Below are 15,671 nucleotides of genomic sequence, written 5' to 3'. Positions count from 1 at the left end.
ATGACTATAATTATGGGAGTCATTGCCCAACAGTATCAAGGGCCACAGGTCCCCATCTCTGGTTTGTAGCTAATTGGTTGTATCAAATGTTAGTCTTAGTTATAGTAGACCAATTAAAATGAGTGGGACTTAAGTTTGACAGACATTGGATACAGCCCATTCCCTATTTCCTGTATTTTTATTTTCGATTGGAGGATCTTCAGAGGGATTCTTGCTGAACAAGGACTGTAAGTTTAATAAGCTTTAAAGATGCTGCCTACCAGTGCAATTAATTTAATCCTTTCTCATTCAATGTAATGTATATTTTCAGATGGCTTCTGTAAAAACATTGTGGCGTTGTTAAGGTTACAATTCCCCTCCTCCACAAAATACACAGGAACAGTTTATTCTTCCTGTAACATTGTAACTCATAACTTTCAGACAATTTGTTTCAAACATATGTTCTTACTGAGCAAGAATCAGTGTGGCTTCCTCAAAGGGAAACTTCACCTAACAATTATTTTAGAATTCTTTGCGCCAACAAAAATGTTGAGAGACTATATACTTGGACTTGGAAAAACTTACCACAGTCCCGCAAATGCCCTCTGATATAAAGATAGAGAAAGCATAATGATTCCTACGATAATGTAAAATGGATGGTTCTGAGAGAACACATCAATTGAAATTAAATGTGCTTAAATGTGTGCAAGCATTATTATTTTTACTGACCTGAAGGGATTATGGTAGCTGCAGTTTGTGCTAGTGTTTCATACTTCATGAGTTTGCTTCTTAGGGGGACTTTACCTTGATCAGACCAAAGATCCATCCAACATTCTGTTTCCCACAGGAGCCAACATTTCTGGGATAATAGCTTGTAATTGACTGTATAGTTGCAATGTGAAGTATAAATAAATACTATTTGATCATGGTTTAGAAAACCAATATTAAAGCATAGTTCCTTGATTCGGATATAACATGGAAGCTGTAGCTTAAGCTGACCAGAATCAAAGCTGTAGTGCAAACAGAAGAAAATAAGCAAAATGGGAGTGCGCAGTCCCAGTTGTCGTTCCTGGCTTAATAAACTGTGGTTCATTAACCTATTAATATTATGTCTAAACCAAGCCACTGATTGGCATTCAGATCTTAGTTTAGCCAGTCTGTTTTAGCCAGTCTGTTTTATGCAAGTCAGTCCTTGTATTTTTGGATCCCAACAATTATTGACTGAGGAACTACATATTGTGGAACTACTGTCAGTCATAAACTTAAACTGTACATACATATTTGCACTGCTGAGCTTGCGGGCAGGGTTTTGCCAAATAGGACCATATGAAGTTGCCTAATATGGAGTCAGACCATTGATCCATCTAGCCCAATATTGTTGACTCTAACTGGCAGTAGTTCTTCAGGGTTTGAGGCAGGATTTTTTTCCACCCCTACTTGGAGAAGCTGGGGATTGAACTTGGGACCGTCTGCATGGAAAGCATGTGCTCTCCCATTGCGCCATGCCCCACCCTGAACACTTAAAGCCAAAGAAATAGAGTTCAAGCCAAATATGATTGTGTAAGAGAGCTGTTTTTAAAAACATTGTAATATTATTTTCCAGGTTTACTTAACAGTACCAGCAATGCTATGGATAAGAAAAAAGTTGACACATGTGGGGACAAACCATCGTTCTTTGAAATATTCAAATCACGATGCAGTGAATCAGGTAGAACTTACATCTATAAAACTCAGACATTTATCAAAAATATGCTGCTGTGAATAATCCTTGTCGATAAATTGTGGGCTTGATTAGAGCTATTTTTCAACTGTTTCATTTCTTTACTGTGTTATTTAGGACCATTTTATTATTACTGCATAACATCACTAGTTCTGGCATTTGTGTTACCATGGGCATGGATGATAGAACCTGACCTAAGAGTCATTTGTGAAGAAGTACTACTATGTAGCACATACCTTAGGGTAGAGACCTGTAAAGTGCCATGTACATAGATGGCACTATATGATTCAGAAGTAATAACAAAAAAAACCCTTTCAGAATATATAGAATGTTCTCTTTCAGTATGAGTCCAGATGTCAAATGATGTTAAATGTGTCAACATGAAGGCAGGTTTTTAAAATTCAAAGTGAATTGGTGGTCTGATAATAAATCAGATCAGGTGTGGAGGGTAAATTTAACCCTTACTTTCCTTGCTGCCGTCCAGAGGAAACTCATCCAAATCTAGTGTTTGCTTGCAGGCAGTGGTACCCTCCATTGACATCAAAATTACTGTGTCATAAGTAATTTAGCCACTCAACCAGAGGTTGTTCTTGTGTCAGCATATGATATTTGAACCTGCATTAATATTTTTAGTACAGCTCAATTGAGGGTTGAAGAGGTGAAACGTTCCTGTTGCAAATAATGGGTTTTATCCAATAGCTGCCCAAGTGGATGGCTGCTCACGCAACTGATTTCCCCTCCCCTCTTACCCCCTGCAGGCCTGCCTAAAGACTCTCCAGATGGTCAAGGGGACCACCTGAACAATGTGGGGCGGGGGGGCTGCAGGGGGAGAGGGGAACTACCCCAAATCAGGCAAACACCCCTCATTTTAGTAGAGGATGTAGTGTATGGGGGTTCTTACATTATGAAGGGGCTGTCTGTTGGTCTAGGTTAAAATCCAGAGGCAGTGAAGGGCAGTAACACAATTTACAGTCAGCAACTATTCACTGTGATTTTTATTTTGACTATATTATGTTTTAAACATTTAAAAGTTTATTGTATTTTATTATTTTAAACTTTGTTAACCTCCCAGAGAGGTTTGGCTATTGAGTAGTACAGAAGTGTAAAAAGTAAATATAAGTTGCATGTTAATTTTTAAGCCCTTCTCTTTCCTTCTCAGGAGGCAGCTGAGCTAAGTAGTGCATTGCTTCCCCAGTCCTTTTCCGAATTTCTTGCCTGCCATCTCTCTGTGTTGGCTACTTTCTGTTGGCATAATCTTGAGCATTGTATATAGAAATCCCAAATGCGGTGCTACAGTGCTGGCAAATTTGAGTCTGAGTTTGTTTTCTTTGGAGGAAGTCACTTTTTCTGCTAAGCTATGGGGTTGAGAATTGATTGCATAGTGCTGTCTCAGGATGTACCTGCTTTGCTCAGATACATGGGAGATTGACAAATTCAAGATTATGGTTTATGTAAATTATGTGGAGGATGTTGTCATTCTGTAATAATACTTTCTTACATTATGGTGTCCTGAATAATGTATTGCTTTTCTTAGACTTAGGGCCAATAAGTCTCAATTGGTTTGAAGAACTCAGTTCAGAAGCTCCACCTTATGACTTTAAAAGACTAGAAAACCCTGAACATAACACTATATGTCTGGATCAAAGTACATTTAAAACACCAAAGGGGAAGCTGTCTACAAACAGTCCATCAGCATCAACTCCAATGATTTTTAAAGAACAAAATAAAACCGTACCATTATTTGCTTCTCCCATAAAAGAACTGGGTCAGAGCAACACAGAAACAGGTGAATACTTTGCATGTATGATGTAGAAGTTTAAAGATGGATTTATTGCAATAATATAATCAGAAATATTTTTTATGCAAAAGTAACATAGTATGGTTATGTGCTACCTTCAGTATTCAAGGCAATAAGCCTGTGTGCACCAGTTGCTGGAGAACATGTGTGGCAAGGTGCTGTTGCTTTGTTGGTCCCTGGTCGACAGCTGGTTGGCCACTGTGAGTGCTGGACTAGATGGACCCTCAGTCTGATCCAGCATGGCACTTCTTATGTTCTTATGTTATGGTCTAATGACGATACAAAGTGTTGTATTGTAGATTTCTCATGCTCAGGGTTCTAGCCAGCCTGCCATGCCACCTTCCAGCATACCATCATTCCATTTCCCTTATCCCTGGTTTGTGACTTCCCCATGCCATATATGCATGCGTGCGCATATATGGCACACACACACACACACAGCAGTCAGTTGTGCTACAGAGGGAGGTATCAGTAGATACAGGAAAGTCCCAAGGTTTGCAGAAGTACAAACACCAAAGGGGAAGAGCTTCGGCTATTGGGCAGAATGAAATGAAATAAATAAATATTATTTAGAGAGAAACCCTAAGGAGTGGGAGTCCTCCTCCATCAACCCAGTGAAGTCTGAGCATACTCATTTGCCATGATATGCTGACTGACTTGAGTTTAGAGGATGGAAAACGAGGGGGAATGGAATTGAGTGGCTGGAATTCTGAAGAGGAAGCACTCCAAACTATTTTGTTGCATGTTTCGCCTGTTAAGAACATAAGAAAAGCCTTGCTGGAACAGACCAAGGTCCATTGGTGCCCTCCCACCCATATTCCCCAGCAATTGGTGAACATAGGCATACTGCCCCTGATATCAGAGGTAGCATATAGCCATCCAGACTAGTAGACATTGATAGCCTTCTCCTCCAGTAATTTGTCCAATCCCCTTTTAAAGCCATCCATATTGGTGGCCATCACTACATCTTGTGGAAGTGAATTCCATAGTTTAACGATGTGCTGAGTGAAGAAATACTTTTATCTGTCCTGTATCTCCCATCAGTCATCTTCGTGGGATGACCCCTGGTTCTAGTATTATGAGAGAGGGAGAAAAATGTCTCCCTGTCCACTTTCTCCACCCCATGCATAATTTTGTATATCTCTATCCTGTCTACCCTTACCTCTTTTCTAAGCTGAATGGTCTCAGTTGTTGTAACCATTCCTAGAAGGGGAATTGCTCCAGCCCCTTGATCATTTTAATTGCCCCCTTCTGCACTTTTTGCAACTACAATATCCTTTTTTGGATGCAGTGACTAGAACTGTACACAGTATTTCAAGAGTAGTCTCACCACAGATTTGTATAAGGGTAGTTTGAAATTGGCAATTTTATTTTCAATTCCTTTTCTAATTATAAGTAACATGGAGTTTTAAATTTTTTAAAACTAGCATGTGGCACACCACAGAATAAAAGATGTGGTATATATTCTTGTCTATCTTTGTTAAAGGTATTGAAAGTAGTTTGGTTCTCGACTTTGAAAAAAAGCGGTTTCTCAGTATCTTAAATAATGTATGTTCTCTCTGAAGGCTAATAGATAATTTATTATCTCACTTGATATTTTCCAGTGCTAAGAGGAGGTTTACTACGTACACCCAAGCTTTTTGAGGTACTTGTTTTTTTCAAAGTTATTTTAATTATGGGAATAAAATTATTTTAGATTTTTTGTTAAAAAATGTTTTATATATTGTAGGCACAGACACAAAAATGCATTTCTGAGAGCCTAGGAGCACAAGTGGATCCTGACATGTCTTGGTCGAGTTCATTAGCAACACCCCCTACACTTTCTCCAACAGTCGTAATAGGTAATGATATTAATATGGTTATGTCCCCCAAAAAAGTTATGCTCTTTTATCGTCAGTTTGAAGTAAAGAGTGGATTTGAGAGAGAGGGCCTTTTCAGCGATCCACCCACCCACCCCAATTGTGGAATGTTCCCCCTAAGTTAAGTCCCATGGATTTCAGTAGCTCTTAGTATCAGTATGTCTGGATCCAACCCATAATAAATAAATCAATGTTCTAAATATCCCACAGTGATATCAAACACTCTGCTGGGGAGCTGAGGGTTGTATCCAATGTTAGTCCCATGTAAGTCCCATTCATTTCAGTAGGTCTGCTCTACCATCGGATACAAATCTATGATTTTGCATTAAGATTTATGAGTTGCATCATCATTACAAATGATTTACATTACTACTTTGAAATTTCAGATAGAGGAAATGATTCCAGAGTTTCTGGAACAAAGCAACATAATGAAAGACTTGAGTTGGTAAGTAGTTTTAAGCTGAGTATATGCCAAAGTAGGCAACTTTTTAAATTGGCTTGATACCCTCAGCTATGTGTAATTTGTATAAGTTAATTACCCCCTTTTTGGTTTTCAGATCATGCGTGGCATTTTCTCCAAGTATAGCAGAAGTCTCAAGAAGATTAGCATGAATATGCAATCTGCATCAAGAATTGAGGATGTATGTGCAGAAACTCCCAGCAAAATTCACAGTGAGCATTTACTAGCCATCTGTTACTTCTAGCTATTTATTTGTTCTTTACTAGCTATTTATATTTTATTAATTGAATAATAAACCATGTTTCCTTCTAGAATGTGTCCAGCTATACTGCTGTAATAATAAACAAGTATATGACACGTCATTCACTGGAACTAAATAAAAGATTCAGCAAATCTTAATATAAATAGTTATATCAGAATTCAGGCATTATCAAACAAAAATGCAAAATATTGAAAAGAATAAAAGACAAGAAAAACAATGGGTTTCAGTCAGTGCAATAATTAACTAAGTGAAAAAGTAAATTGATGTATCCATTTCTATTTGTCTCCATTTTCTCCATGGTCTCAGCTAGACTTGTCTGGCTTTGAAATAACACAGCTTGAAAAGTAGTCCTCAGAATATCCTGACTTATCTTTTACCTTACATAACAAGAAAAGTTCTGAAGACAGGCTACCATTTATTGTCAAAGCATCTCCTAGTACTAAACCATTAGAAGCATGTATACTAAATACATCAAGTCTAGTCAAAAATCACAGCTTACTGGACATCAGTTCTCCAGAAAAATTGCCAGTTCTTGAAACCCCTTCAGTGCCTCTTGACATTATTAGCAAGAAGGGCCCAGCACTTGTGAATGATTGTGAGGCTGAGCAGAATTCTTTTGTAACTGTTTCAGGTAGCAGATCTGCCTTAATAAAAAACACAACTTTAACAGAATTCTCAGAAGTCAATAGCAGTTGTCGTAATTACTCAAGAGAAAATTGTAAAACTTCCTTTGGCTCTCTTTCAGGTAGGATTCCAGCTCCAGTTGGTAGTGATGACAGAGGACTCACAAGGTCAGGCTTGAAAACCATAAGCTCACTTTCCAATTTGAAAAGACGACCTAAAAAGTTTATTTATACAGTAAATAATAGTCCAGTTTACCTGGAAGAAGGAACTACGCAGAAAGATGGATCTTCTTGTCCTGTGCCGAATTACACAGATTTAAGATCTTGCATCTCTGAAGTTTCTGTAACAGCCATCAGGAATGAAGGTACAATGTTTATATTTCTTTACACAATTGTTTTTAAAATTCAAATCCTAAAACTCTTAACTTACTGCGCTTATCATGTCTTTGCCATGAACTAGACACTTACATTTGCTGCATGGAAAACACAACTTTCCTGGCAATGGAGCACAAGTTAGAATATTTATTTTAAATGCCAAAAAAAAACCACCCACCCCTCACAGTGTTTAAATATGTAAAAACAAATTAGTAAATCATTCTAGTAGCAGAAGCATTTCAGGCAAAAACACAAATTATTAGCTGCAGCACGGTTTGTAGCCACAAGATTTTTTAAAATAATGAGTTTAGTAGACTAGAGCAATCCCCAAAGAAGCCAATGACCTGGTTCTCACATAACAGCAAATCATGGGTTAATTAACACACGACTTGCCACGCAGGGGTGAGTGAGCATGCTGCCTCCCACATGCTCCTCACATCAGCAACCTATGCTCGACCAGGTTGTAGGTGATTTTGAGTGTGATGGGCAAACTGGGAGCACTGGGTTGTTTAGCAGTTAACCTGTGGTTTATTGTTGGTTAACTGCTAGATTGTTTAGCCCATAAACAATGCAGCACTTTAATCTATGACCCTGCTGATCGTAGGTTGTTGATTTAAAGCAGAAGTGGCTGATGCTCTGCTGCAGTGTGAATGTTCTCTCCCATTCTTGGCAAGTAGTGGGTAAATTATGAGCGAACCAGATCAGTAAGAGAGAATATATGTTCAATAATGGAGTCCTTCCAACTAACATCACTGTTATGGCTCATTTCCTTACAGGGAAAACTGAAAAACTTTCAAGCACTAATAATCACACTATTGAAGAGAAACAGCAAGTAAGGTCTGGGTTTTTATCCAACTGTACTCTTATGAACATTTCCCATGAAACTCAATGCAATGAAAAGTCAAGCACAGAAAGTAATTTTACCTCTCAGTCATCAATACCTCTACAGATAGACAGCAGAAGAGAAACAGTTATGCTTCCCAGTCATGTAACTGCTAATCTAGTAACAGAGTCAAACATACACAAGTTCCATACAGTTAATCACAAGGACACTTTAGATAAAGAGTATGGTGGGAAATATGACAATCTTGCAAATCTCAATTCATTGCAAGAAGCAGTTTTTGAAGATTCTACATTGGCAATGCAAGCATCAAAAAGTGGAAACAATTGCGCAGCCTTGGAATTAGTTACACAACATTCTTTGGCAAGTTGCACTCCATTTGCTGAACTTGGATTTCAGTCAAAGAAAGTACTACAACCTGCTACAGATGAATCTTCTACGCTTATAAAATCTGGGGGGGAAATATATACAAAACAGCCTCTACCACTAGACTTAAAAGAAAATGCAAACAAATGCAAGCAAAGATGGTTAGGATGTGCAAATCAGAGCAAAAACCAAAGCTTCGATGGGTTCAAAACTGCTTCCAATAAACAAATAGCACTGTCTGATAATGACATTAGAAAAAGCAAATTGCTGTTCAAAGACATAGAAGATCAATTTCTTGAAGGTTTTCCCAGTGAAAGAATGAAGAATACTTCAAATCAAAATACACAGGAAACTGCTGAGATTTCTTCAGTTGGGCGAAGTGAATTGAATGAAAACTCATCTAATTTTTCACATGTTTCTGATTCATTGATGAATCTTATTCAGTTCGACAATACCCAAAGCATTTTTCCTGAATGTTCCAATATGAATGTGCTTAAAAATGCAGAACCTGAAGGAAAAAATTTAACCGCAAGCCAAGAAGCTGAAGTTACTGAACTTTCTAATATACTGGAAGAAACTGGTAGTCAGTTTGAATTTACACAATTTAAAAAACATAGGACTGTGGTATACAATAATACTTGTGAGATGTCTGGAAGCTTTGATAAAGATGGTGTAAATTCTGAAATGTGGAAAGATATTGATTTTGGGGAAACCTTTGAAGACAAAGTTCCAAGAGGCAATGTTCTCTCTCCTCATAAGCATATAAGCACAACTGAGGAATATAAAATACAGACACAAAGCAGTGAAGAGATTACATCAATGAATTCACGAAGCAGAGAACAGAACAAAAATGTCCCAGCTATTTTAGCACCTTTGCAGTCTGAGTGGGGGTACTGTAATTCAACAAGTGGCAAAGAGATGAACATTCCTGGTGAGACTATAAACAAAGTTGAAAAATACATCTGTGATCTTGATGGAGTGAATGAAATACTTATCCCTCAAAAAACAAACTTTCAAACTGATTGTTCAAATAGCGGTAATAATCACAACTATATGAAAGAAATATGTGATTGGCATCATATGGCCAAACAAGTGGGTGCTCAATATATGATAAAAAATAATACAAAAGATACAATTACAAACATAAAAAATAAGTCAAAAGTTGCAAAGTATAATGAAGGCAATGTTATCCAGATTACTAGTACTACAGAAGTTAACCTAAAAATTGTTAAAACATATTCCATTCAGATGACAGGAAATGAACTGCCATCCACTGAAAACAATCGCAGTGTATTAGTTGCTCAACACTTTGTAAACTGTGGAGAAACTAAGTGTAATTATAATTTGCAAGAAACTTTGTCTGATCTAACATGTTTAGCTGAAGTTGCTAAAACTGACACAAAAATCACTTTGAATGATACAGATGAAAAAGAAACCCTTAATTCAAGTCAGAAAGAGGAATTTCCAGGAAGTCATCATTTACTGCAGAGTTTTCACACTGTTGCTGATGAGAACATATTAGCAGCTAATAGTAAAATGTTTAATTTGTTAGGTGGCTCCTATGTCAAAGAAGAACAATCTTCTAATGGGAAAACAGGTGCTAGAAGCAAAAAAGGAGCTATCAGTTCTATGAAAAAGAGTACTGACTTAAGTGAAAATAAAAACTTATTTGTCACCAACCATCAGAAAGTCCCTGAAGCAAGAAAAGAAAAACAGACCAGTGCTTTTCACACAGCTAGCGGTAAGCAAATTACAGTTACTGACGAATCGCTAGCTAAAGCAAGGCATCTTCTTTCAGAAGAAACTGTTATCCCAGAAAAGGTGGATGATGTCAAACCTAGCTTTCATATTCCAATAAAAGAGAAAAGGAATGAGGAGATTACCAAAGTAAGACAAGAATTTGGAGAAGGAACTGAAAAACATGAGGAAGTTCTAAATCCTGAAGGTAATTTTAAAGATCCTCTGGAACCGTTGTCAAACACTGTTAAACGAACTGAGAATTTTGAAACTGTTAAAAGGCTGTCTTTGGAGATGAATGTATCGGAATCCAATAACATTCTGGCACATACATCAAACAAGAATGATACTTCAAAAACTTCATTTTTTGATACTGATCAGCATTTGTATGTTGAAGAAAAATCTGATGCTTGTGTAAAACAAAATCTTCAGCCATTGTCATCTAGAAATACAAGTAATGTATTAACTACTAAGATTAATAAAAAACTTGATTCTTTGGATATACCTTGCAATACCACTTCAAAAGCTAGTTACTCTGATTTAAAGAGTGGACAATCTGCATTGCACCATTCACATGATGCATGCAATGAGAGAAATTCCATTCCAGAGAATTTCACTTGTATTTCTGAAGACGTTTCATCATCAAATAGTTTTAATGCAGAAAACAATGTTAGTATTTTAAAAGGAACTTCTAAAAATGAAAGTTATATGTCACAGTTACGTGACTTAGAATTGTTGGATAACTTGGATACCAACATTTTACAAAAATATTCAGCTAGTGAAGCAGCAGCTTCAACTTCAAAACTATTGAAAGCTAGACCAGTTGCATTCAATACAGCAAGTGGTAAAACTGTTGAGGTTTCTCAGGAAGCATTGAAAAAGGCCAGACAGTTGCTTCATAAAGACTGCTGTAAATCCATAAAACAGAACATGGCATGTCAATCTGAAACAAGTAAACTTAACATTTCAGAAAGTTGTTCTGAAGGCTTGAGCAGTGGAGAGTGTGTTACTACATCCAATTACTTGAGTGTCGAAACAATTCCAGTGGGAAGTTCAGTTGCACACCATTTTCCTTGTGCCAAAGAGTACTATGAAGATGAGCAAGCATTAGAGTGTACTGGATCTATGTCCCTGAAAACTCTGCCTGAGTCAAGTTGTCAGACTTCATGTGTTCAAATGAATGATAAGTGTTCTGATACATGGAACTCTAACAAGCTGAACTGCATCAAGTCAGACCTTTCTACAGATAACTGTGGGCTTTTTAGCACAGCAAGTGGCAAACCTGTACAGTTATCTGAGGAGTCATTAAAGAAAGCAAGACAACTTTTTTCTGAAATGGAAAATGAATCATCAGGTCATAGGAGCCGTGTATCAGATTGTGATTACAGTTATGGTGAAGCATCTTTGGTTAGGAACAAAGCATCTGCTACAGAAAACAAACTACTTCTGCCACAAGGGAAAAGATTTCCATATACTGAAGTGAATTCAAATATTCCTTGTGGCTTTAGCACAGCAAGTGGAAAACAGGTTCAAATCTCTCAAAAGGCTCTCCAAAGTGTTATGGGGCTCTTAAAAGAATTTGATGATGTCAATAGTAATGGTTTCTCTGTAGATCAACAGAATTTGGGACAAGGTCATATTTTACCCACGAAAGCTCCTGCTGCAGATGCTAAAGTTAGTTCCAACTCTAAACCGCAGGAGAAGTGTAATGCATTTTATTTACCCACAAGGAATCCTAATGAAAAGAAGACTTCTAAAAACCTATTGAGCATTAAAATACCTTCGTACTTGTCTCATACTGAGAAGTACAAGCAACTAGCAGAGCTAGAAAAAAGCTTTACACATTTAAAAGGAAATGAGCCTTTAAAGATGATCCAGCCTTGCCTGAGTAGAATGGAAACAAAATATGCAACAAAATTTGATATTGTAACAAAAGAAAATCTGGATTTCCACTCTCCTGACTACACCCAGACTCCAGAAAATTACTTGGAAATAGAAGCTTCGGAAAGTGCTAAAGCCTTCATGAAAGATGATGATCTCATTGATTCAGAAATACGGAAAAATAAAAAAGAATCTATCTTGAGTTCTGAGAGAACTAATAATTTCCTGTCAAATTCAAGAACTGGAAAAAGGCATATGGAAGAAGAAAATACATTTGGTAGGTGTCTTTCTTTTCTTTTTTTAACTCTGATCCTGTGCATTTACGCGATAGCATTGCCAATGACTTTAGTTTAATTTACTACAAGATTATTGCCTTTAGGGTGGAACAAGTTGTTATGGTCTCAACCAAATTTGCAAAGATATGTGGTGTTGAGGCACTTGTAAGGGAGGATTGGTGGGAGGAAGGAGAGCTTACACCAACTTTAAAATCACTTCTCTGTCTGCCAATTAGTTTCCGGGTGAGGTATAAAGTGTTGCTTATTACCTTTAAAGCCCTACATGGTTTGGGTCCAGGTTACCTGCAGGATCGCCTTTTCCCATATAATCTGCCCCACACGCTCAGGTCCTCTGGGAAGGGTTTACTCCAGTCAGCCACAACTAGGCTGACAACTGTTACCCAGAGGAGTTTTTCTACTGCCACCCTCATACTGTGGAATGGCCTGCCAGATGAGATTTGTTAGCTTAGTGCTCTCTCTGAGTTTAAGACAGCCATAAAGACTAGTCTCTTGCAGCAGGCCTACCCAGATGAATTTTAAACCTAAGGATTTTAATATGCTGTGATTGTTATTTTAATATTGTACTGGTTTTATATGCTCTTTTAACTAATTTTATGTATTATATTTTATTTAGTGTTCTCCGCCTCAATCCAGAGGGAGAGGCGGGATATATATATATATGTATATATAATTATCATCATTATCATTATGCCCACACACATGACAGTTCTTTTCTTCAGATGCCCAATCCCATGGCTGTTTCCTCATTAGCTACACTTACTACCAGTTATAAGGTTGCAGCACCATTAAGGTTGTACATTTTCCACTCTTGAAATTTAAATGTGAAATATTCTTGCATTTCTCTATGATTTAAAAGAAAATCTTAATCTAAACATTTTATTTCACAAATACTTTGAAAATTAATATTTCACATATATATGTCAAACAACCAGAATAGCTGGATCAGGATGTAAATTAGAGCTAAAAATCATAATAAAGAATCCAATAAAAGGAATTCTGGTAATGACTCCCATTCCACTAAAATAATCTTGTGGATTAGAATAGCAAGGAGGTTCGCTTGGCACCTACATTATATGCTTTTAGACGCCAAGTGAAGACCTTTTTATTCTCCCAGCATTTTAACAGTCTATAATAAATTTTAACTTGGTGTTTTAAATTTGTAATTTTGCATTGCTGCTGTTTTTATCTGGTTGAGCTTTTATATTGTATTTTATATTATGGTTTTATACTGTTGTTTTATACTTTGAATGTTTTAAATTTTGTGAACTGCCCAGAGAGCTCCAGCTATTGGGCGATATAGAAATGTAATTAATTAATAATAAATAAATGACCTTTCAAAAATGTTTACTTGCTAAAATATTCTAAAGGCCTTGCCTGAGAGATTGAATTACAGTGGCTCACTTAACAAATGTTCTTGAGAACATTTGTAGTCATATGTTCAAAGTCAATGTTTTCTATGTTTTGACTTTGAAATAGAACCAAAATATTAGTAAGCCTTTTTTTTTAAAGACCTCCTCTCCTAGATGAAGAGAACTCATTTTAGTAGAGTAGGACAGTTGTAATATCAGCTGTTATAGATATTGAACAGAACCTTATATTTGTTCAACATTCATTTTCAAAATGTTCTATAATGTTTGCTTTTTAGGAGAACCTTCCATTAAAAGAAAATTGCTGCCTGAATTTGATAAATCAGACAGGTCAAACAGATCATCTTTGAAAGCCTCAAAAAGTACTCCAGATGGTAATTTTGTTTTTTAGGTTTACATCCATTATTCAAAAGTGCCATACTTGTAGTTTCACTTTAGTCATTCAAACGTGTTAAGACATCATTAAACTTGCTCAATGCCTATGGGAGCACCTTATTTTGCAGATTGTCCTTACCCTCATGGAGTTGCATGCCTTATGTATGTAGAATTGTAATGATGCTTGACATTTATATCCTTCATTTCAAGCATTCAAAGTGCTTCATATACATTGGCTAAGTTCAGACAACACAGTGTTAGTTAACACAGTGTGAAAACTCCAGTCAACAGTTGAGTCTTTACAGGGTACTCCCCACACAACATGTTCTAACTCCACCATTGTGTGACTGTAGACTACCATGGAGTTGAGTAAAATCCATCGTGACGTTTGATTGACAGTTCCTCTGCCCTCTCTCCTCCCCTGGTCCTCCTGATGGTATCCCATCAGCCATTGCTGCAAAAAACCAATCCTGGCGGCTTTTCTAGAGTGGCAGTCACTCCTTTTGCCATTCTTGACAGGGAATTCTAGCCAGTGGGAAAAGTCAATGCAATAGAAAACTCCACAGAGGCCACCACATAACACGCAACACAACAGTTGTGCAGGAACTCTCCTCTGCTCAGCATGGATATTCTGAGTGGAGTGTTTTAAAAACAACAACACCATTGCGTGGAATTTTCCTGCCAGACAACACATTTCTCAATAGAGGTATAAAAGCTCCACCATGGAGTTCTAAAACCACTGCTGAGAAACGTGTTGTCTGAACTGAGCCATTATCTCAACAATAAGCTGTTTATCATAGGACTTTGCAAGATCACTGCTACATATGTGCTACTGTGGCTTTTTATGAGTAGGCAACAAATAGGTTATTTATTTATTTATCTATTTTAAATGCTATAGAGTGGAATTAAGGTAAAAATGCTCCTCTACCTGTAGACTTATATAAGACATTTGTTTTTGTAAGTGCAGGTTTTTTTATGTTGGTTTGAGAGAGGTTGCATCTGCTGAAATTCTTCTGTCTACATGGTGATTAAACACCCTTCTTTGTATCTAGCATTTGCAATGTTTTAGAAAAGGTAGTAGAATTCCAGGAACAAAATGTATATTTCAGAATTCCAAGAACAAAAAGCTGTATTTCCACAGTAATTGTTTGCATCTTTAATAAGGCTGTGAAAACCAGGGGTTGGATCTGCCTTCCACAAGAGGTAGGGACCTTCTGCGAGAGGAGGGTAACTGCTTGTGGAAGGTCCTTCACCTAACTTTTGGGGATTCCCCCCTCCCCCACACACTGCAGCTCATTCCATTCAGTAGAGTCTACTGACTCTCTGTGTTGCATTTTCAGGGGGCTGGAGGAGCTGCTCCATGAAAGAAGGGGCAGGAAAGTTCACTTCCATCAGTGCACTTGATCCAGGGTAAATGTGGATCCAACCCCATATCTTTGTTGCTAACAATCAAATTCAGAGTGGAACTAGGGAAGATCAGAGAAATGGATCCACCGTCACATCCCAAGTAACATGGGTCAGGATGGAACACATGGGGTGGAGTTTTCCCCCTTTTTCATTGCACGGGCTCCAGGTTTGTGTAGCTGAGGGACCCAATGTGGCCGCGTTTCAGTGTTTTCTGCCTGCTGCTACGGACAGGAGAACCTCTGGGAGAGGCTTTTCACCTGTTCAGGTACAGTGGGATCTCTTCCACAGTGGAGCATACCATCAATGGAACTTCTCTCTGCAGGCA

General features: G+C 37.5%; 1 protein-coding gene across 1 annotated transcript in view; it reads left to right on the top strand.

Annotated features, from left to right (window-relative positions):
- Window positions 1-15,671, top strand: part of BRCA2 (BRCA2 DNA repair associated) — a 34,996-nt gene continuing 19,325 nt past the window's right edge. The window contains exons 1-11 of the mRNA XM_063127721.1: window positions 1-61; window positions 1,583-1,687; window positions 3,234-3,500; window positions 5,102-5,142; window positions 5,227-5,338; window positions 5,743-5,801; window positions 5,914-6,028; window positions 6,824-7,066; window positions 7,853-11,831; window positions 11,910-12,178; window positions 13,843-13,938. Of these exons, the coding sequence (XP_062983791.1) occupies window positions 1-61; window positions 1,583-1,687; window positions 3,234-3,500; window positions 5,102-5,142; window positions 5,227-5,338; window positions 5,743-5,801; window positions 5,914-6,028; window positions 6,824-7,066; window positions 7,853-11,831; window positions 11,910-12,178; window positions 13,843-13,938 (5,347 nt within the window). The remainder of the gene's footprint in view (window positions 62-1,582; window positions 1,688-3,233; window positions 3,501-5,101; window positions 5,143-5,226; window positions 5,339-5,742; window positions 5,802-5,913; window positions 6,029-6,823; window positions 7,067-7,852; window positions 11,832-11,909; window positions 12,179-13,842; window positions 13,939-15,671) is intronic.

The sequence above is a fragment of the Elgaria multicarinata genome, chromosome 5 (assembly GCF_023053635.1).
Source record: "Elgaria multicarinata webbii isolate HBS135686 ecotype San Diego chromosome 5, rElgMul1.1.pri, whole genome shotgun sequence".
NCBI classification, from domain to species: domain Eukaryota; kingdom Metazoa; phylum Chordata; class Lepidosauria; order Squamata; family Anguidae; genus Elgaria; species Elgaria multicarinata.
The sequence above is the reverse complement of the archived record's forward strand: the minus strand, read 5'-3'. Positions and strand labels throughout refer to the sequence as shown.